General features: G+C 43.7%; 1 protein-coding gene across 1 annotated transcript in view; it reads right to left on the reverse strand.

Moving 5' to 3' along the window:
* Positions 1-23,475, reverse strand: part of COL22A1 (collagen, type XXII, alpha 1) — a 283,964-nt gene that overhangs the window by 22,993 nt on the left and 237,496 nt on the right. The window contains 6 exon segments of the mRNA XM_006830721.1: positions 1,645-1,698; positions 2,433-2,477; positions 6,669-6,722; positions 10,999-11,052; positions 14,297-14,350; positions 18,671-18,724. Of these exon segments, the coding sequence (XP_006830784.1) occupies positions 1,645-1,698; positions 2,433-2,477; positions 6,669-6,722; positions 10,999-11,052; positions 14,297-14,350; positions 18,671-18,724 (315 nt within the window).

Raw genomic sequence — 23,475 nt, forward strand, 5'->3', positions numbered from 1 at the left:
CTTTACTTGCTTAGATGTAGTTCACCTGGACCCACGGGAATCCAGGTGGCGTCAGCTTGACCTGACAGATATAACCAGAGGAGAGATGTGCTCTTGAAGTCCTCTCTCAGGCTCCTGAGCAGCAGTAACCTGGAACTACATGGCCTTGGTCACTAAGTAAGAAAAGTGACTCTTGTGTGGACAGCTCCTTCTAGTTTCCAAAGAGTAGTGGACTCCAACTACCATCTTGCTTAGCCTTCCAAACAGTCTCATGAGATGCCTATAGTTCTACCATATTGTGGATGGAAAACAGAAGCGAGGTGTGCCCCTAGGCATAGTCAACTGTGGACACTCTAGGAAATGGTTTTGCACAACCAAGAGTCCCATCATCTGGCATCCTGGGCTGCTACCTCATATCTACCCTGACTTGCTGAGTGATGTCAGCCACATTACAGCTGGGGAAGGTCCCTTCATTCCTTTTCCTAGATGATGTAAATGGTTCACACTCTTAGACTGGAGATTGGAGTTTACAATCTCCCAGAGGCTCCTTGGAAGACAGCCTGGTGATACACATCCCAAAAATCAGCCATTGAAAACCCTGTGGAACACAGCCTACTGCAACAATGTGTGGCCACTATAATTTGGAATCAACTCAATGCATGCAACTGATTTGATTTGGCTTTGTTTCTTCTTTTTTGATTTGGTTTCTGTAAATCTTAGTGAGCAAGTGAGTGGGGAAAGGTTGGACCAGGATTTCCAAACTGCATCTTTACCCCAGAAAGTTTTTTTTCCTTGTGGGGCTGAGACCAGCCCCTTGGTCAACACAGCTACTCTGCTTTCAGCTTTGGGCCCTGGGACTTCACAGGGTGATTCATTTTGTAAAACTATTCTACAGCTAAGGGAAAGCACATGGGCTAGGTTAGATTTCTTCCCAGATCCCTTCCTGCTCCATGAACTCATGACAGCAGGGCAGCCCATGTTTCTGATGGAGCCCCTAGCCACATAGACCATGCTGAATCCACCCCTGCTGATGGCCTTGCATGCTGGCATCTGGGGAAGAAGAGCTCTGGTCATCCTATGGGGCTTCAGACCTGGCAGATCCCAGGGCAGACAGCTTTCCTGACCCTCATTTTCTGGTGACCATAAGGAATCCCCTTTCCCTTTTTTGAGGCACAGTTTATCCATCTCCACAGCTGGGTAAGGCTGCTCAGATCTCAAGACCAGTTGAAAAGGAGAGCAGTTGGCTAGCTTATCTTATCCACAAACAAAAATGTGGAGGTGGCCATGGTAGTGATGGACATCATGGTCAGTTTGACACTCAAACCAGTGGAGATGGAGAAATAATCTGCAAAGAAATCTGAAATGCTGCTAAAGTTCATCTCGGAACAGAACCAAGTGAACCATGATTGTAGCAACAAGAGATGAAGGACCATTGATTCAGAACACCCTGCCATGTCCACCTAGATTTCAGAGATTCCTGGAGGCCAGGAGGGCTCAGTGGGGTCTGTGGTGTTGGTCAGTGAGATGGCGCAGATCTCTGGTGCTGCCCCAGCCTCAGGGATACTGTTTCAGGTTGTCCCTTTGGTCCCTCAATGATGTTCACCTTTTTACAACCCTGCCTCCCACAGGCCCAGCCTGGTTCCTTGGAATACCCACTTTACTTACATCTTTTCCTGGAGACCCTTCCCGGCCAGGGGGCCCCATGGTCCCAGGCTCTCCCTAGAGAGGAGAATCAGAAACAAAGAGTCTAGTGTTAAGGAAGGGAGATGCTGGTTATCAACTGCCTCAACTGCAGGGTGACTGAGGATCTAGGTGAGCATGGATCCAGGACTGCCTACCAAGACTGTGGAGGGCAGGGCAGCCTCCCAGGCAGAGTCCTGGCCTGTTTGGGCTCGAAGGCTCCTGAGATCTGGGCCACGCTGTGCTCTCTGAGCCATGTGGGAAGACCACCAGTCAAGGGCCAAACTCATCCTCTCCAGACCCATGTGACCCTTCCTACTCTCTGCTTTCTCATTGGTTGCCTGGAGCATTCCAGGACTTAAGGGACCAAGCATGAGGGTCCTTCCATTTAGAGCATTTGGAAGAGACAGAGGATGTGAAAGGACAAGACACCTACATCTACGCATGCCCACTTGTGTTCTGAGAACTCAGGGATACCATCCATTCTCCTGGGTCTTGGCTGTCACCTATGTAAAACAAGCTAGTTCACAGTTTTTGGTTCACGGGACTCAGGCTACCCTATCTGACACAGCCAATGGAGACCACCTGAGTGCATATTGACTTGACCAGGAGAATGTTCTAGAAGAACTAGATCAAGAGAAGGGATGTTGTGCATCATGCTCACTGGGCTGGGCTCCCTCTCAGGTAACAAGGTGATGCACTGGTTGCAGAATCCAGTGAGTTGTCAGCTCAGTGTCACTTGGAAAGACCTCTGAGGTGAGGTGTCCACTTACCCGGGGACCAGGTGCACCAGAATCGCCCGTGTGTCCCTTGAAGCCCTGGAAGACAGAATGAAGCAATTCCACCACAGAGATATGGCACTAAGGACAGGGATGGCAGTCCCATTGAGTCTTCACACTCTCCCTGTGGCCCTCCCCAAGTCCCCTCGTGCGTCACCAAGTTGCAATGTCCGAAGGTCTACTTAGTGCCACGCTTGGCACCAGGGATGTGATGACTGAGGGACTCAGACCCTTCCTCCCAGTTCACCTGCACTTGTGGGTGGGGCTATGGCACTGGCCCCACAGGTACCAGAGTGCTGGGATGTCACTCCACAGTCTACTGAGCTCCCTGTTCTTCCCGCTGTACCTGGTCTCACACTATTTGTTAGGGACCTCCTCACCTTCTACCTCTTCCTGGATCCTTTGGGGTAGACACCTGAGTCAGATGGGTCCTTGTGGACAACATCTGGAATGTGGTCTTTGGGCTATCTTCTTATTCCTATGACCATGGTTGATCACACCCAAAACCCACAGTGCTGTTGAACTCTGGGAGCCTCATCCTGGACCATCATCCTTCTCCCTGCCTAGAAGAGCCATGTGAGGATGCATTGCCTGAAATGTCAACATAGAACTTCAAGTCCTCCTGCATTGCCCAGCCAACTATCCCAGAGACAGAGACCCTGGTATGCATGACGAAAAAGCGAAGCGAAGGGGCGTGCGCAGTGTATCAGGCATGTGACTGGGGGTAGGGGTGGGGGTTACATGTCTGAGCGGCTGGCTCCATTAGCTTCATGAACACCCCACAGAAATGGGAGAGATGAGACCCCTGTTTCATAGAAGAAGAAACATAGGTGCCCTATCACAACATTAAATGGCAAGATGAACTGAATTCAAGTTTGTGTAACTCAAAACCGATGCTGTTCTTCAAAGCTTTTCTCTGACCCATCCCATCCAGTCAGACTGAGCCAGTATTTCTTTTCCTTGCTAGGTCTCTAACTGCAGTCCCTACATTTGGCTGGACTTCTTACCACTCTCAGATGAGGAGTGGGTCTTGCCTCAAGGTGGTTCCTGAATAAATAGAATTCCTCTTCCACCAATAAACCACCTTAAGAGAACCGACCACAGACTCTGAGTCTTGATCACCCACAGGGGATGGTGGTTCCACCTCAGATTTATTCTGGTGCAATCAGGTGAAAGCAAGCGGTGGAGGGGTGTAAGCAAGGAGGAAATTGATTTTTGCGTTTTATTTATACCTTATTGAATAGTTGCCACATGATTTATTGATTCTTTTTTTTTTTTTTTAACAAAAAACAACATTAAGGAAATAGAACTTGCATTTGGATCTGCTACTTCATGCCAGATAATTGGATTTGGGAATTTTCATTAAAATCATATATATTTCACCCTCCCCCCCGCCAAAAAAAAAACTAATTTAAGGAATTGGGTAAACAATTTTGAAGTTATGAAGGCGTAAAGCATTTAGCAAAAGAAAAATACTTAAAATGCACCATTTGAACTCATATTTATGAGAAAAGACGTTTATGTGTATGTTTATGCCTACAGTAAACTTGTACTAGATACAGATACAGATTTATAGATCAGCTGATGTGGAAATTTATATACAGATAAAATGATTGTAAAACAGATCCTAGAGTGTTCACAGAGTGTTTCCCCTGTATTATAGAATTAAGCATAACTTGATTTTCTTCTCCACACCATTCATCTTGGTGTTCTTATTGCTATCACCATTATTACTACTGCTATAAGAAGCTCTGGTAGCATAGTGGTTACGAATCCGGCTGCCAACAGCAAGGTCGGCAGTTCGAAACTACCAGCTGTTCCGTGGGAGAAAGATGAGGTGTTCTGCTCCCATAAAGATTTACAGCCTCGGAAACCCTGTGCAGGGTCACTATGAGTCAGAACCGACTCCACGGTATTTGACAACAACAACAACAACATACAGTAAGGATGGATTACTTCTATAATCAGAGGAAAACTCCATCTATTGACAGTGTTCCAAACTCAAATTAAAACTCATTTTGGGGTTCCGTCATTCAGAGACAGTCCATAAAAAATGATAAGTAGGAAAAATAAAAGACAATGGAGACAACAGCATGTCTATAATAGCTCTGCAATCTGAAAATAAATTTTACAACCATGGTCTGGGAAACTGTTGTTAAGTGCAGTCGAGTCAGTTCCAACTCATAGCAACCCTGTTTAGGGTTTCTGAGGAGCAGCTGATGGTTTTAACCACTGACCTTGCAGTTAGCAGTCCAGTGCTCATCCTACAGCACCACATGAGGCCTAGAGAACAACTGGTTCACAGTGTAGGACCCCCACTGTCTCAAACAAGAGAGAACCTCTGGAAGGCCATCAGTCAGCAGGAACGAACAGTACCCATTGTGGCACAAACCATGTGGGTGACAGGGGGGATTCTACCATCATCCCTCCCCCAACACTCATACACGTATGCACTCACACACATAAACCCATGACACTTAGATCCACACACCCTCTCTTTCATACAACACACACAACATGAAGTCAACACATACACACACAGGTATGCACCATACACATGAACTCACACACATGCACACTCACCTAGATATGCACACACATATGCACACACACTACACACAAACATGAAGTCACACAGAATAGACTACACAAACATGTACTCACACACATGCACACACACTCACACACCACACACATGAACCCATACACATGGACACTCACATAGATATGCACACACATGCACACATTCACTCTCCCTCACACACATTGTACTAAGCATGAACTCACACATACTACTCAAGTGAGTACTCACACACACATGTCATACATACACATGAACTCATATGTACAAATACAAACATGTACATACCACACATACGAGCACATATGTTTGCATATGCCACACTAACATGCACTCACACATAAACATATATCTCACACACACTGGTTGTTGTTATGTGCCATCGAGTTGGTACCGACTCAGAGCAACCCTACGTACAAAAGAATGCAACACTGCCTGGTCCTGGACCAACCTCACAATTGTTGCCACGCTTGAGCCCAGTGATGCTGACACTTTGCCAATCCATCTCGCTGGGGGTCTTCCTCTTTTTCTCAGACCCTCCCCCTTACCAAAAATGATATCCTTCTCCAGCTACTAGTCCCTTCTGACAATATGTCCAAAGTATGAGAGACGAAGTTTGGCCATCCTAGCCTCCAAGGAACAACTCTGACTGCACTTCTTCCAACACAGATCTGTTGGTTCTTTTGGCAGTACATGGCACTTTCAATATTCTCCTCCAACACTATAACTCAAAAGCATCAATTCTTCTACAGTCTTCCTTATTCACTGTCCAGCTTTTGCATGCATATGAGGTTATTGAAAATACCACAGCTTGGGTCAGGCACACCTTAGTCCTCAAAATGACATCTTTGCTCTTCAACACTTTAAAAAGGTCTTGTGCAGCAGATTTGCCTAATGCAATACATTGTTTGATCTCTTGACTGCTGCTTCAATGAGTGTTGATAGTTGATCCAAGAAGAGTGAAGTCTTTAACAACTTCAATCTTTTTTCCATTGATAAGAATGTTGTTTATTGGTCCAGTGGTGAGGATTTTTGTTTTCTTTACATTGAGATGCAATCCATACAGAAGGCTGTGGTCTTTTGATTTTCATCAGTAAGTATTTTAAGTCCTCTTCACTTTCAGCTAGCAAGGTTGTATCGTCTGCATAGCACAGGTTGTTAATGAGTCTTCCTCCAAACCTGATGCCATGTTTTGCTTAATATAGCCCAGCTTCTCTGATTATTTGCTCAGCATATGAGCTGACTAAGTATGGTAACAGAATACAACCCTGTCGCATACCTTTCTTAATTTTAAACCACTCACTGTTCCCATGTTCTGTTCGAACAACTGCCTCTTGGTCCAGGTACAGATTCCTCATGAGCATAATTAAGTGTTCCGGAATAATCATACTTTGTAATATTTTCCATAGCTTGTCATGAATTACACAATCAAAAGCCTTTATAAACACACATGTGTGTACCACATGCATGAGCACACATGTTCACACACACCACAACCTGTACTCATACACACATACACATGCACACACACACACATTTCACACACCCATACTACAAAATCATGCACTCACACACAGACACACATGAAGACTCTCTCTCACACACAGCCTGCACATGAATTCACTCTCACACATGTGTTTAATGCTTACAGGTGGTCCTCGGGCCCCCTCTGGTCCTGGTAGGCCTGGCTCTCCAGCTTTGCCCTGAAAGTAAAGAAGAAATGTTGAAAACATTTTTAGGGTTCATGGTTATGTGGGCTTCATGTCATCATATTTCTATAAGCCAGTCTCTGTCCACCCTGCCATCCTTGGTCCCTGGAATTATCAACACCAGGTACTCAGGGCCTCCCGTGTTCCTGGTCCGGCCATGAGCTTCATCTCTGAATCGTTATTCATAGAGTCCCTCTGTACACTCTGAAGGTGTTTGGTCTGGATGAGAAACAGTATGCACATGCAAGCTATAAATGACATTACATTTTGGACTTGGGTTCCCCTGTGGTTCGATAATGGTGCCCACCCCACCCCACCATAAGGATCTGGTGGAGATAACACTGGGAGAAGTAAGGAAGCACTTGGAGATGGCAGAGGGCAGTGAGAGAGTCTTCCTCCTGCCTATGACTTTCCAACAGGCTAACTGCTCCTGTCCCTGAGGGCAGCTCTGCCGGGGGAGCCTCCAGCGCTCAGTGAAGCTTTCAATTTTCTCAGCTGTTGAAAGCCTTTACTTCTCCCCTTAGCAGTGAATTTTGGTTTCAGCCTCTGACACCCAGTGTCAAATGAGTAAGAAAATGCTTCCAGCAAGGTGCATAAGATGCAGAATGAGTCCTCATCACAGTTTGTGACCAAACAAATCAAATGGACCATAAACCTTCCTGTAGGAACTTGTATGTCATTCCACTTAGAGGTTCTACAGGGTCGCAAGTCATGACCTGTCTGGGAGTTAACACTGGGGCAATTTGGAAAAAGATGTCACTGTAGGCAAAAAACAGGTGAGCTGGATGCATTGATCCAATTCTTCATTCACCTCACCACATCCCCTAGCAACTCGGGCAAGTTGGCACTGTTATTCTCTGGAACTGAGGCTCAGTCAGGCTCTTTGATGTACCCCACATCATCACAAGCCTGCAAACAGTGGGGTCAGTATCTGAGACTACTCCACTATCGCCAGTGTCACGGAGAACCTGTGGGAGCCGGAACTCAACACGATTGCCTTGTTGTTTTTATGGGTCTTGCTAGTTTTCACCTTTAACAGGGTGCATGTAATCTGCCATTTTTCTTTCACTCTTTATTAGGAACCCTACCTCACCACTTGACCAATAAACAATACCCATATCAATCAGAAAAGACTGAAGTTGTGAAAGACTTCATTTTGCTCGGATCAACCATCAACACACATGAAAGCGGAAGTTAAAAAATCAAACAACGTATTGCATTAGGCAAATCTGCTGCACAAGACTTCTTTAAAGAGTTGGAGAGCAAAGATGTCAGCTTGAGGACTAAGGTGGGCCAGACCCAAGCCATGGTATTTTCAATAACCTCATATGCATGTGAAAGCTGTACAGTGAATAAGGAAGACCGTAGAAGAATTGATGCTTTTGAGTTATGGTGTTGTCAGAGAATATTGAAAGTGCCATGGGATGCCAAAAGAACCAACAGATCTGTGTAGGAAGAAGTGCAGCCAGAGCGCTCCTTGGAAGTCAAGATTGCCAGACTTCATCCTTCATACTTCAGACATGTTGTCAGGAGGGACTAGTCCCTGGAGAAGGATATCATGTTTGGTAAAGTGGAGGGTCTGAGAAAAGAGGAAGACCCCTGTGAGATGGATTGACCAGGTGGTGGAAGCGATGAGCTCAGGCATAGCAACGACTGTGGGGTTGGCCCAGGACCATTCGGTTGTGCATAGGGTCATTATGAGTCAGTATTGACTCGATGTCACCTAACAACAACAACAACCTCACAAATAGAGTCCTGGTGTGATGCTGTGGGTTAATGCACTGGACTGCAAAGGCAGTTTGAACCATAGGGTTGGTAGTTCAAGCTCACCAACCACTCCTCAGAAACCTATACAGGATCTATCTGAGTGGGAACCAACTCCACAGCACTTTACAGCAAACATCTACAACAACCTCACAAATACCCAGTGAGTTTTCCTTCTCTGACAGGTTTCTGCCTGATACAGGTTCCAGCTTTCACAGACATTACTGTATTGATTAGTTTACAAACAATATTATATTTAATTATTTTGCATTTAATTTTATGAATAAGTAATGCGAACATGACAAAAGATAAAAAAGATGATGTAATATAATAAAGCAGAAATGTAGAAGTTGTCTTTCCATCTCTATGCCTCATCTGCTTCACAACTACTTTTTCTAGTATTTTTGGAATTAAATACTAGAAATAAAATATATTTGTATGCAGATGTATATGTTATTGTTGTTGTTGTTTTTTCATCAGTATAATTTTACATTTTATTAATTTTTTTTCCTAATAAGGCCAGGATCATCCCGTGTCCTTTGAGAAAATCTGTGAAGACTGTCTCTTTGGAATCCTAAAACTAGTTGCCATAGCCTTCTGAGTTGATGTCTCTGACTTGAGTTGAACTGGCCCAGAAGATCCCCTTGGAAGCCATTGTTTTTATTGAAAATCACCCTAAGGAGACTGCTGTTAAGGGTCGTCCAGTCGATTCTGACTCATAGTGACCCTGTATAGGGTTTCCAAAGAGCAACAGATGAGCTTGATCTGCTGACCTTGTGGTCGAACCAACTTTGCAGTTCAGTGCATTAACCTACAACACCACACCAGGGCTCCATAATGAGACTAAGACAAGTATGACAAGTATATTCCTGAAAGTGCTTATCTGCAGCCCTTCACTGACCACAGAGCCGTGTTTATGCATGTCTTGTTCGTTATAAACCTGTGCATGTATTAACTGGAACCCTAAGAGTGATACATTTTAACTTACCCTCATATATTTAGTACCATTCTAATACAAAATAGTGCTAACTACACTGTCCTTTTGCTCTGTTACTTTACAGGTGACCTTGGAGATGTTCCCTATCAGTACTGAGGGAAAATCTTTACTCCTTTTACCATCTGCTTGGTATTCTACCGGGTTGATGGACTACCACTGCACTGGTCTCCTACGGGTGAACATTAGGAAAAGTCAGTTCCATAGACCTCTGATGCCACACTCTAGTCTCTTCTCAATGCTGTGGGAGGGCTTACAACAGAGAAATGCCATCGAGTCAGTTCGAACTCATGACAGACCTGTGTGTGCAGAGTAGAATGGCTCCACACGGTTCTCAAGGCTGTGACCCCTCAGAAGCAGATCCCCAGGTCTGTCTTCGCCTCTGCTAATAGATGAGTGCCTGTTTGTACCACTCAGAGATGAGGGAAGAGGAAGTGCTGCTCTGGATGGAAGAATTGTGACCACCACCCTGGTTTCTTCCAACACCATGATCAAGAAGACCAGACCAGCCTAGGAGCAGACAACTGTTTAGTTCCCCAGCAAACAGTCACAGGGACCCCCTCATGAACACTTGGTCCTCACTCTGTGTCCCTGGGCATCTGATATTAAAAGGGGCAAACTCACAACACCAAGAGCTAGTGGCTAAAGCATAGGTTCGGCTCTTCTTCAGGCATGGGGGCAGTGCTGGCTCAGGGGCAGGGTTCTCACCTTCCATGTGGGAGACCCAGGTTCTAGTCCTTGCCAAGAAGCTTCATGCAGGGCCACCACCCACCTGCCATGTATGTGTGTTGCTAAAGTGCTAAACAGGTGTCATTGGAGCTTCCAGACTAAGATGGATTAAGAAGAAAGATCTGGATATCTACTTCTGAACATCAGCCACTAAGAACCCTCTGGATCTCAACAGCCTGATGACTGTGGACAATGAGGACAATGTAGGACCAAGTAACATTTCATTCTGCTAGATGTGGACTCATGATGAGTCAGGGCTGTCTGGACAGCAGCTCGTAACTGATATGAGTGCTCATCTGACTCATTTCCCTCCCACATCAATAGGCTTGAGGCTGCTCATGACAGCTAATGTGTAAGGAGATAAAGGAGGCCTGAGATCTGGTTCCAACTCTACCACCAGCTCATCATGAAGCATTGGATACATCATGCCATCTGAGTCTCAGTTACTTTAGCTGTAAAATGGGGGTAGTAAAACAGGTTCATTGGGAGAAGTAGGTAGAGCAATGAATAGGAGATAATTCCATTGTCATGCTTGGTCAAGTAGAGGGTCAATGAAACACAGGAAACCCCTCAATGAGGTGGATTGGCAGAGTGGCAGCAACAATGGACTCAAACCTAACAATTGTTGAGTCCTGGAACAGGATTAGACAGTGTTTCATTCTATTATGCATTGGGCCATTATGAGTTGGAGTTGACTTGATGGAACCTAACTACAATAGTTCACAGTACTACTCAACATGTTGTGGAGAAAAACAATGATAAGAAATAGTAAGAGTCCCTTACTGGATCTCCAGGAAGGCCTGGTTTTCCATCTCTTCCCTCTTTACCTTCTTCTCCCTGCAAAAGAAATTTAACTAGGTTACCAGGTCAAAGATAACTGGAAGGAAGAGAACACAATGCAGGTTCAACACATTTTTTTTCCTAGAACACAGCAATGCTCATAGTTAACAGCTAAGAGGGCATTTCAACAGACAGAAGAATTGGCTTGCTTCCAACAGGACAATTCAAGCTGTGGGTCTGTTATGGTCAGTACCAGACATACCCTGGGAATACTGAATATGGTATTAGCAACAATGTTATAGCTATTCATCTGAAGAAGCACTTGTTGACATTCTCATGAAGTCTAACTCAACACAGGGGGCCTCATGGATTGAACAAGGTGAAAAGGAGGGAGGACATGGGTTCTGATAAAGATGAGGACATTACAGGATGTGAAGGTAAGCGCTTGGCACGGCTCCTGGGGCACTGTGAGTGACAACAAGGACTATATTTTGATCACAGAAGGTCGTGAACACTTTACCTTTCCTCCAATGAAATCAAGCTATGAGTCCCCTCCCTGTCTCCCACCCTCTACTTGCAATTCTGCTGTTCTACAAGGACACTGTAACCCTTGTGTTTAGCTAAGTGATAACAATTCCTTCAGGAGTCTCTGGAGACAAGAAAGATAGCTCAGTGTGATGTTGAAGACATCAGAAAGACTGAGGGTCCTATCCTTGACCAACATGACCCGGGTCTTGGGGAACAAAAGGAGCAAGGTCATGTGACAGAGGGGAAGCTAGGTCTGTGGAACAAGGCTTGAATGTTGCCTGCATCCCCTAACTATGTACTCTTGGACAAGTTATTGAATTCCTCTCATCCTCTATGTTTCATCTCTTATGCATAGATCTCCAGCCAGCCTTGCAGATCAGATAGACACTTCTGTTTGCAATGCTGACTAAAACAGGGACCAGTAAATGGTACCAGGGCCATGGCTGCCCCTGGATGCTGCAGCCACTGATGAAATGATGTGTTATTCCTTGTCAGTGCCTTCAACCTCTGTGCCTGGGCCTAGGTGGACGCTACTGAAGACAGAGATCTGAATTGTCTGACCATCCAGAAAGAACACTGTCCCCACGCTCAATGCGTGCCTGGGACTGTGAATGTCACATCAGGCCTCATCGCACAAACCTCAACTAAACCTCCCAGCTGTCTGAGAGGTCAAGCTGGATCGATCCTCTTTTCAATTAAAAGTTTACCTCCAGAAACCATTTTCCTGGTACAAGAAAGCGGCAGGGGGGAGGAGAAGCAGAAGAGCCGTGCAGAGAAAAGAAAGCTTAGTGCAATATAATGAAACATCCAGCAGGGAGACCAACAAAGTCAGGCTAGAGGCAGGCAGAAGCTTGGGGAGACTCTACATACAGATGTCTGGGTCACCTGGAGGTGGGGGAGCATCCTGCTGACGGGAGCTAGGAACACGTGAGATCTACTGAATGAACTAAGATGTAGTTCTGGCTGTCGGAGAAAGAAAGGCTGCCTCTCAGAAATGGGGGTGATCACAGCTACATGCAGGGTGAGGATTCAGCATTGTGATGTATTGTGCCTAGTTCACTGTAACTGCTCAAACTGCCCTTGTTGTTATTAAGAAATTACAGCTACATATCATTACGTGTTCGTTTGGGTAATGTGTGACCACATGCATGTTCTAGTGTAGTGCTATAGGATCAGCACTGGACTGCGAACCACAACGTTGGTGGTTCAAACCCACCAGCTGCTCCTCAGAAACCCTATACAGGGTCGCTATGAGTCAGAACTGACTTGATGGCTTTTAACAACAACATTCCGGGGGAGGAGTTAGTGTTGTGATATGTTGTGTTTAGGTCACCATAACTGCTCAATATAACATTGTTATTAAGAAATGACAGATATGCGTCACTTAACAATCATTCCATGAATGTATGACCACATGTATGCCCATGGTCCTATCAGGCTTTCATGATTATTGTTTTTTTTCTTAAGGGAAAGCAACTTGCCCTTTTTTATTATTTACTCTTAATGATGTTGTTCAAGAGTCCAAACTCAGACTGTTACAGCATTGGATGGACCACAGGTGGGATACAGGCTGGTGAGGGAAGCAGAGGTCATGGCTCTGGATGAGGGCCCTTGGGCGTTGTCCAATAATCAAGCAGGTGGCAGTGTGGACTACAGGGCCTGCGGTTGCTCTTGTGGGTAGAACAGTGGACATAGCTGGATGTGTTCCGCTCCCTCCTCACTTTCTTCTTCCCACTCTACTCCTACTGCCACCCTCTCCATCACCACCTTGTTGCTACTAACTTTTCCAATCTCCATCACCAGCAAGGGCAGTGGTGAGGGAAACAACCAGACGTGGGGTCCCAGAAGATTTTAATATGGTACTCACACAACGTCCAAATCACTTAACGTTCTATTTCACCCAACATACCATGGGTCTTAAACACCACAGAGCTGCATTAGTTTATAATTTATATAGAATTCTAAGAAAGTTAAGAGTGCCTTATTGGCCAACATGCTGTGTATATGATAGCTACATTGCATATGTAACCTGAAAGTTCTCTATTGTATGATGCCAGACACTGAGCTGGCTCTCAGTCAATGGAAACTTGTTCAGTTTTGTTCATGGAAATGAATGGCAATGCTCAATAAAAGTTGATGTGAAGGCACTGGTCTTCAATCCTTCACAGCATCTAGCATCAGTGGAAGGACATGTTATCTCTTATAATCAATCAGTGTAAATAAGTATACCTTGGTCCCTCCCACTCCCCCCCCCCAACACACACAGCCCCAGAAGTCCAGATGGTCCTCCAATCTGCTTGACGTTGGTCAAGCTATCACATCATGAGACACACTCCACATCAATGGTGTCCTGACATTCTGTTTAGCTTCTCCCTGAGACTGCAGCCCCCTACCTACCCACCAACCCAACCACCCGCTGTGGTTGGGATCATGGCTGAAGCAGAGACACAGGTAAGGAGCAAGATACTCATGCATCCCCATCCACTCTGCCATCCCATTAGCTTAGATTTGCAAAGCAGCTACTCAGCATGGTACTGATGAAATCACCATTTAAGTAAGTAAACATCAACAAAAGTATCTGTGGAACAAAATCAAGACCAACTCCACCAATGTATTAGTCATAGTTGACTTTGGTCATCACTCTTCTTCAAACTTTATATGAGATACAAAGTTGCCCTAGTGACCAAGCTTTACCTCAATATTAACAAGCATATGCTTGTTTTGTGGTTTTCTTTTGTAATACAGAAACTAGATTTTATTTAAAGCCACCTACTGGAATTCCAGGTAATCCAGATGGGCCCTGGGGGCCAGGAGGACCTTCTTTCCCCTAAAGATTCAAAACATAAAAACAGCACTCAATCTTTATGCTGGACATTGTTGGTATTATTATTATTTTAGTGAAAATATACAGTCATACATGATTTTGACATTTGCAATATATACAATTTAGTGACAGTTTTATTCTTCAAATTGTGCAAACATTCCCACCTTTCCCCTCCCGACTGTTTCACCAACATGGATGTAGATTGACCATTTGCTGAGCTCCTCATCTAAGCTTTATAGTTTCCATTGCCAATTTGATCTCACAAAGACAGTTCTTTAAAAGCGCATGTTACCCGCATGGAGAAATAGAGCAGCTAAGGACTCTAGACTCATGGAAAGAGAAAGGCTGTGTGCTGGTGGTTAGGTGCTGGTGGCCAGGGGCAGGCTTGCAGTTTGTATCCTTTGGTTGTTTAAATGATTATGTATTCCTGAGTGTTTTTGTGTACACCCCCTCAACAAACAAACAAATTCCCCCAAAACAGAGGTAATAGAAGCAAATATTGTTGCATGATGATCCACAAAGGAGACTGTAATCATTGCAATGAAATAATGAGTGTAAAACTGATGTTCACCCACGTAAACTATCACTCAATTCACAATACAAACATTTTTTAAAAAGATAATTGGAGGAAAGATTGAAAAAGAAAAAAACTGTATCGTACTCTATGTAGACATATTTTACTATGAAGATTGGCTAATTTTTGGTTCAAAGAGACTTCAGGGGATTGATCCAATTTAATGTTAAAGTCCGATAGACTTCTCTGGAAGTGAATTATTTAGCATGGTCTGGTGGCTGAGAAGGAGTCCAGAGTTAGAAAGGTGTGCCTCTGGGTGCATGTCTAGCATCCCCAAGAATCCCCAGCCTTTGCCTCCCTCAGGGCACAGACATAGTCAACCTAAGTCATGGGCACACCCTTTTCCAGAGACTCAGGGGAACTGTACATTGGTTGGCATGGTGGGAAGAAGAGTTTGGAGCTCTGGAGTACAAAATACCTTGTTCAGACCCAAATCTGTACTTTGTCTCCATATTTCCTGAGACTCAGTTCCCTGGGCACGCAGTAAAGACACCTGCAGCCAGAGGTGCCATGTGTGCAGGAACCAACCCAGGCGAAGAGCTGGTCATGGTGCACGCAGAGAGGATGGCTTTAATATTATCATGGTCTTGTCCAGAGATCCCCAAACTTTTTACACTCAACAATCACTTTTACCATATCTTTCCCTCATGAAATAAACCCCATATTCTGAAAGATGGTCATTAGCAAACTGCCTGATTTCATACTTAACTTTCCATTTCACTCCTCAAACACATACGTAACTCTCAGCCAAAGCTTCCAAGTCAGCATGAGGCCACCAGTGTTATTATTTCTAACAGAAAGATAATTTTATATCTCTATGTGTCTTGTGCTTGGTAAAGCCGAGGGTCAGTGGATAAAAGGAAGACCCTTGAAGAGATTGGTTGACACAGTGGCTGCAACAAAGGGCTCAAATATAACAGTGATTGTGAGGCTGGTACAGGACAAGGCAGGGTTTCATTCTGTTGTAAATAGCATTGCTTTGAGTAGGAATTGACTTGATAGAATAGATGTATCTACATTTAGGATTCCTGACAATGTTATAATCTCGTGCTAGTGTTTCTTTTGTGGTAAGATACTGAATCCAGGATTTACATTCTAATCTATATATTCTTGAGGACTGTAGCCCCATAGAAGAAAATCAAGTCCAAGATAAAATTTCCTCTTTATTTTAGATGTATATACATTTTTTATGTTGTCTCATAAAAATGGTCCAATTAGAAAACTAAACTATGAACACTAACCCCTTAACCAACCTCCTCTTAACCAGGTACATGATAAACCATCCCTCCATCTTCTTCAAATGTGCATGCCTCATAGCCACACTACAGGAAAGCTCTGCCCTTCTGCCCTCACCAGTTGAGTTATGCACTCACAGGGCACCAATGTGTTTGCGCCAACACCTGTGTGCACCTGTTGCTATTTGCTATAGGAATGACAAAATTTAATCATATATGAATACCAAAAGCCAAATCTGATGCCCACATGCCAACTGCAACTCCTAGAGACCCCATAGGACAGAGGAGAACTGTCCCCAAAGATCTCCAAGGCTGTAATGTTTATAGAAGCAGGCTGTCCTCTTTCTCCTGTGGGGTGGCTTGTGAAATTGAACAACTGACCTTTTGGTAGGCAGCTGAATGAAAAACAAAAAGTATATATAATTTTGGTACACATTAAATTAGAGCTCTGAAAATATTGGATAAAGATAAGTCACTCATTTATAGCTAAATTGGCTTTACAAGGTCTGAAAGGAAAAACCCTAACCCTCTGAAATTCTACATTTAGACAGCTGCACAGGTACCTTCACATTCTCACACCAGTTTCTATAAAAGCAACTCATCAATGTTCTTTACAGAAAAACAATGATGCATGACTCTAAGTCAAACTAAAAACCTTCCTTCCTGTCAAAAGACTTGCAAATGGATGTGCATTGGTATGATGTAATTCAAAGTACAATGAAAGGTTTTGCATGTATATTTTAGTTTTATTATTATTCCCTATTTAATGTTCTGTCTTTCTTTCTTTTTAAAAGTGTACTCTGATGCTTAATGTGCTGAATTTCCACTATATTCTGGTTTGATGTTTATGGTAGATGTCAGGACCATGGACAGCTTCAGGCGCGATCCTAATTTGCCAAGGTGCTTGGGGCAGAATGAAAGTCTTACTTAATATGGTTTAATTCCTAGGGATGTAATGGTTTTGCATCTGAGCTCCACATTTATTTTCTTCAGACAAAGAGTCCATTGGTTTTTGTCAAGGGAAATCTGTTGTCTGAAAATCAATGAAGAGTGGCCTGCAGTATGTTTTATATTGTATTCATTTTGGAACTTCTAAGCAATTGCTTCAAAAGAATTGACCTGATAGTCATAAAAAGAACCCCAGGGCTGTAATTTTTCAGTCTCAAAGCCCTTTCTTATCCCAAGCCCAACCATCCCACACAGTGAGTCAGAATGGAATAACAGAAAGAACTTTGAATGGCAAGTTTTTACATTGGTTTAACTCCCATTTGGATTTAATTTTCCATTTGGCTTTGGCTGACTTGTTTGAAGAAGATGAAGTTGTACCAGATGATCCCCAAAATGTCTTTGGCACTAGAGTTCAATAATACAAGGTCAAGCTTGACCTTCTTGATAGCTAGACATGAAGCATGATGCTGAGATTCCTGTAGGCCAGGATTTGCACCTGAACCTGGTGTGTTGTTATTGTGTGACTTTGAACTCATCAGTGCACTTTTCTGGTCCCCTCTTTTCTCATTTATAAAGTGGGAAGGATATCTGTATTAAATTTGTATTAAATTCATGTACTTATATTCCTTTGAAGGAGTCCTAGGAGCCCTGGTGTGGTGCTGTAGGGTAAGCACTGGACTTTGACCCACAAGACCAGTAGCTATAACCCACCAGTGATTCTTGGCAACTCTATACAGGATCATTATGAGTCAAAACTGACTCGATGAGACAACCACAAAAACAATAAAGGATTCCTGGTAGTGCACTGGCTAAAGCACTAAACTGCTAAGGTAGGTGCTTTAAATCTACCAGTCGTTCCGTAGGAGAAAGGTGTGACATTCTGCTTTCATAAAATGACAGCTTTTGAAGCCCTATGGGGCAGTTCTACTCTGTCCTATAAAGTCGCAATGAGTGGGAACCAACTTGACTGGTGATGTTATGCATGGATTGGGTTCTAGCAAAATACCCAATGACCTCAGGTTCACCTTTTGCTTTATGACATTGAAACCAAGAGCAGTTATGGAAGCTTCCTATAATAGAAATAATTCTGGTTTTTGAGCTCAAAGTTGTGGGTTCAAATGCCAGCCCTACCAGTGGTGGTTGTGTGACCCTGGCAAGCAACTTCTCCTTGTGGACTTGAGTTTCTTCTTTTGAGCAGTAAGACAAATGTCACTGCCTCCTGCTTGGCACATAGCCTAGGCTCAGGATGGGTTAATCCCAAACTTTTCTACTCCCCAGGTCTGTTCAGGAAAGCATAGAGGGTTGGGACTAAACCTAGGTCCCATTGGCATTGGTGGATGAAAGCTGAATTCTGGAATACGTATCACCTGGTCATTTCACCCAAACATTTATCTTAGTAGTGAAGAATCCAGAAAGATATTTTTGTTACTATTTCCCTGTAAGACTCGTAACCAACAGACCTTCAATGTGTGAGAATCGTAGCAGGCAGGAAGGGCCATGGAGGTTCAGGGTTCTGAGAAGGCATGTACCATGCATGAAGGCAGGTCCTGGGTCCTGAGTACTTACCGGAGCTCCTTGGATTCCTGGTGGTCCAGCAGCTCCCGTGTTGCCATCTGCTCCCTGAAGAAAGCAAAGCAGGGAGTTGGTCAGCCCAAGTCAACAGCATCCTGCCCTTTGTACATGACAGTTACCTGGGTGGTACAATCAGATAAGCTCTCTGAAAGGCTGGAGGGTCAACCCCCACTCAGAGGTACCTTAGAAGAAAGTCTGTCAGTCTGCTTCCAAAAGATCACAGCCTTGGAAACCTCTGTCCACAACACGGGGTCACCATGAGTCAGAACAGGCTCAACAGCAACTAACAATAGCTTTGTAAATGGTGTGGTCTTGTTTCTTCCCAGCGGCCCCAGACCCCAGACCTCTCAGATGTACTTCTGCTAGCCTATCAGACTGGACAACCTTGTCTGGGAGTACAAAGAAGTTGGGAGAACAGCAGCAACATCTTGTTGTTAAGTGCCGTTGAGTTGGTTCTGACCCATAGCCACCTGTACAGGGTTTCTGAGGAGCAGCTGGAGAGCCTGAACCATTGACACTGTGGTTCAAACTGACTTTGCTGTCCAGCACATTAACCCACAGTGTCACACCAGGAGTTAATTTTTAGAAGGGACAAAATATCCATCTTAGGAAGCATTTTAGGAAGGGACAAAATATCCCTTTAGCAGCATATCAGGAAGGGACAAAGCATCCATTAGTCTGTCTGCCTAGGATGACTCCTATGGTCTTACTTGGGAATGGACACTTGCAGAGCAGGAGGCAAGAAATCACTCCTTGGGTTCATGTTCAGGGAAGATTATGGGAACTTTTAAACAAACAGCCTAAAGTTCATGCTTTCCTGGGGACAGCTACAAGGGGAAATGGCATGTTTAGTCTGAAGCTAACAGAACAATTTTGTTTCTACTCTAAATGTGGATTCTTCTACATGGTTTTGGCCAAAGCTTCCAGCATCCTAGACTCTTGGAAGTAGCTAAGTTGGAGTCAAACTCCCTGCTGGGAAGAGAGTACGGGTTTTATCTGGAAAAAGGATGTTGACCGATCTGATCATCAGAAAATAAGACCAGTCTTGCAGGCTTGGACCCTACATTCCTGGTATAGTGACTGAATTAAAACAAATATTCAAAGAGCAATGCACAAGTGACAAGTGTTCTGCTCTTAAGTTGCTTCTGAATGTTGGGTGATGAGCCTGAATCTGCAACTGAGTTAGTCCCCATGCCCAAAGGCAATGAATGGTCCAGGACTTGACACAAAGTGGCAGCTCAAAGAACATCTGCAAGTGAATGGGAAACATCAATTAGTGGAGACTGAAAGGCTGACTTCTTATGATTGTTTTGAACCTTTGATTCATCCTCTAACAGGAGACTAAGAAATCACGAGCTACTCCCCACAGTTGTTATACAGAGTCTCCAATGACTGCAATTCCCAATGAGAAGAGACCAGGGTTTTGTCTGTATTGGAGTCATGTTGGTTTTGGAACTACCAGGGTGGGGTGGGGATAGGGCTTTGACCCAATATCCATTTTCTGAGTCTGTCAGCTACTGAGTAGCACATGGAAGCTGAGGCCATCGTAAAATGAAATTATTCAAAACAAACTGTTTGGTGTTTGTATGTGTTTGTTTTTCAATAAAATTCGTGTCTTCTTAGCAAAAGTGCTTCTCCACCCTGCCCATCCATCACCATTGTTTTCAGGTTACTGTTTTTTGGTCAACTGTCAGCTGCTGCAATATCCGATGAGATGTAGAACATAATGTAAAACAATTTAAGTGAAAATGCAAAGCTTGAATGTATGCAGAATTTTATGAAATGTGACAACGTTATAGCAAACTGACGGACCCCCGAAGCAACGATCACCAATGGCTACGTGGCAAAGCTGGACAAAAATGAAGGCTAAGAAATTGACAAGGATGTAATCCTTGGCTTGGTTTGGCAGTTGTTGTTAAGTGCCACTGAGTTGGTTCTAACTCAGTGACCCTGTGCAGAGTTTCTGAGGAGGGGTTGCTGATTTTAAAGCAAAGACCTTGTGGGTGGGAGCCCAGTGTTTATCCTTCTAGGCCACAACAGTTAAGAGGTAGTAATTCCCAGGATGAGACCTATCATAATGCAATCTAATATAACATAAAACTCCATAAGGTGAACAGATGTGATCAGCTCTGAGGCGTTATAAATCCTATTCTATGTTAATGAGGTCAGATGCAATCTACAGGATTAGGTTGTGTCTGAGTCAATTTATTTTGAGATATAAAAAGAGGAAGACAGGGAATGACTACCAAGATAGCAGAGCTGGGAGTGGAGTGGGTCCTTTGGGGTCCCTGCTCCTAGCTCCAGGGGAAGATTGATGCTAAGACGAATGGCGATCTCCATGAAATGCTAGGCTTACAGATGCTGAAAGGAGACAAGGACCTTCCCCGTGAGCTGACACAAAGAGAAAGACTTCTAGCTAGAGTGGGCACTTAACTTAATTTGGATTTATAGCTTTCTAGTCCTGGAGCTCTGGTAGCGTAGTGGTTACGAATCGGGCTGCGAACCTTAAGGTCAGCGGTTCGAAACTACCAGCCGCTCCGCGGGAGAAAGATGAGGCTTTCTACTCCCGTAAAGATTTACACCTCGGAAACCCTGTCGCTATGGGTCGGAACCGACTCGACGGCACTTAACAACAACAACAAAGTCCTGGTGTGGCACTGTGGGCTAATGCGTTAGACTGTAAAGTCATTTTAACTGCAAGGTCTGTGGTTCAAGCTCATCAGCTGCTCTTTGGAAATCCTCTACAGAGTCGCTATGGGTCGTAATCGACTCGATGGCACTTAACAACAACAACAAAACTGTGAGGGAATACACTTCTGGCTGTTAAAGCCATCCATTTGTGGTATTTCTGTGATAACAGTATAGCAAACTAAGCCAGACGTCAACAGCAAAGGTTCTTGGGAGAAAAAGAACACACTGTCTTTCAATAACTGAAGGTAGGTTCTCAGGGAAACAGAAATCTTTTAATACTTTTGTGTATAATTTGTCTTTTCTGATTTTGCTGTAAAAGTCAATCATGAAATGAAAGGTGTCATTTCAAATTCTCATATAATTTCATTGGGTTGGGGATGTATTTAAAGTAACTAGATTCATTCTAATTAACTCATAGTTACAATTAGGTGCCAAAAGTTGTTTAAAAGAAAGAAAGAAAAAGACAGGGCGAGCTTAATTTCATACACTTGAACTTCAAGTTCCAAGATAAAATCCCAAAGGAACCTCTTTTCTACTTTTAGTCATATGACATGTTGGTTTTTATCTGAAGGGGGCTCCTTTGCAGTCGTTGTTTCTTAGCCAGTACCAGTGACCTCAGTCGACAAGGCCTGGGAGACCTGGTGTAATGGAGAACCCACAGGAAATCCCAGAATACTAGTCCTGGACCTGGTCAGGGCACTGATTCCCCCTGCCGTTACCATGGTTACCCTCATTGGCTACTTGGGCAGCAATGGCAGTGGAGTCCAAGCAGAGGAACAAATGACTAGTTTGTGGGCAGCCTGCACTTCAAAGGAGAGAGTAATGCTAAGGAGGCTTCAATGTCAGGAGCAGAGCAATGAGACCACTCATGCAGGGGCCTCAGGGGCATAGTGGAATGATAGAACAGAGAGCAATGCAACAATTTCTACTTGTACATTCAATCCATTAATTACACTCTCCAAGTTGTGCAGTTATTGTCACTCTCCTTGAGGAATTATCCCTCCACCATTTACAGAAACTCTCTGTTCTCTCAGTTTCCTATCAGACCTTTCAATCTGCTGTTATCAATTTGATTCCAGATAGATAAACAGATAGTTGTTAAAAGAGCAAAATGCTCAAGACAGACATTCTTGACTAATTCAGGTAACATAGGATTTGGATTAAAGAAGATTGCAGGCTACACTTTTGGTTTAGGGTTTAAAGGTTATCTCAGGGTGATAGACATTGGTTGTTATGATGTTGTTGTTCTTAAGTGCCATCAAGTCGATTCTAATTTATAGCAACCCTGAGTAGAGTTTCTCAAGCTGGTGGGTTTGAACCACAGACCTTATGGTTAGCAGTCCAGTGCATATCCTACAGTGCCACACCAGGACACCAATTATAATGATAATAAGTCATAATTAATAATAACAAGTCTATGAAAAATAGCAGCATGTTAGCTTTGCAGGATAAACGTGATTGGCAGTTTGAGCCCAGTTGTTCAAACTGGGGAAGATAAGGCTTTCTGCTTCTGAAAAATTTTCAGCTCAGAATCCCCACGCAAGGTCTCTAGTAGTCAGAACCAGCTTGATGGAACTTAACAACAACAAAAATAATATAATTATTACTTGTAGTGGTAAATAATTAGAGTCTTTGTAAGGTGCTATAGGATAAGCACTGGACTGCTAGCTCCAAGGTTGGTGGTTCAAACTCATCAGTTGCTCTTCAGAAACCTTCTGTAGGGTCTCTCTGAGTCAGAACTCACTCAACGGCACTAAACAACAACAATGTTGTTTAGTAATTAAAGCAGGTAATAAAAGTAAATTGTTAAAAACAGAAATAATTAATACAAATATTTGTATCTCTTATTATTTTTGTTAATGATTAGAGTAAACCCAGGAAAATCGAGGTTGACATAGCACTCTTGGTTTCCCAAGGCTTTTCTTCATAGGCTAGGTTCTGATGGAAGAAGGAAGTTGGTTCTACATTTATTATACATTTTATCACCCTAACTTTGCAATTCCTGTGGCAGGCATTCCAACCTCCAAACTCATTAAAAAATATATAAAATAGCATCCCTGCTATGTATCTCTGAATACATATTAGAATCCTAAACCCTTTTCCTGAGG

Source organism: Chrysochloris asiatica, unplaced genomic scaffold, assembly GCF_000296735.1.
Source record: "Chrysochloris asiatica unplaced genomic scaffold, ChrAsi1.0 scaffold00001, whole genome shotgun sequence".
NCBI classification, from domain to species: domain Eukaryota; kingdom Metazoa; phylum Chordata; class Mammalia; order Afrosoricida; family Chrysochloridae; genus Chrysochloris; species Chrysochloris asiatica.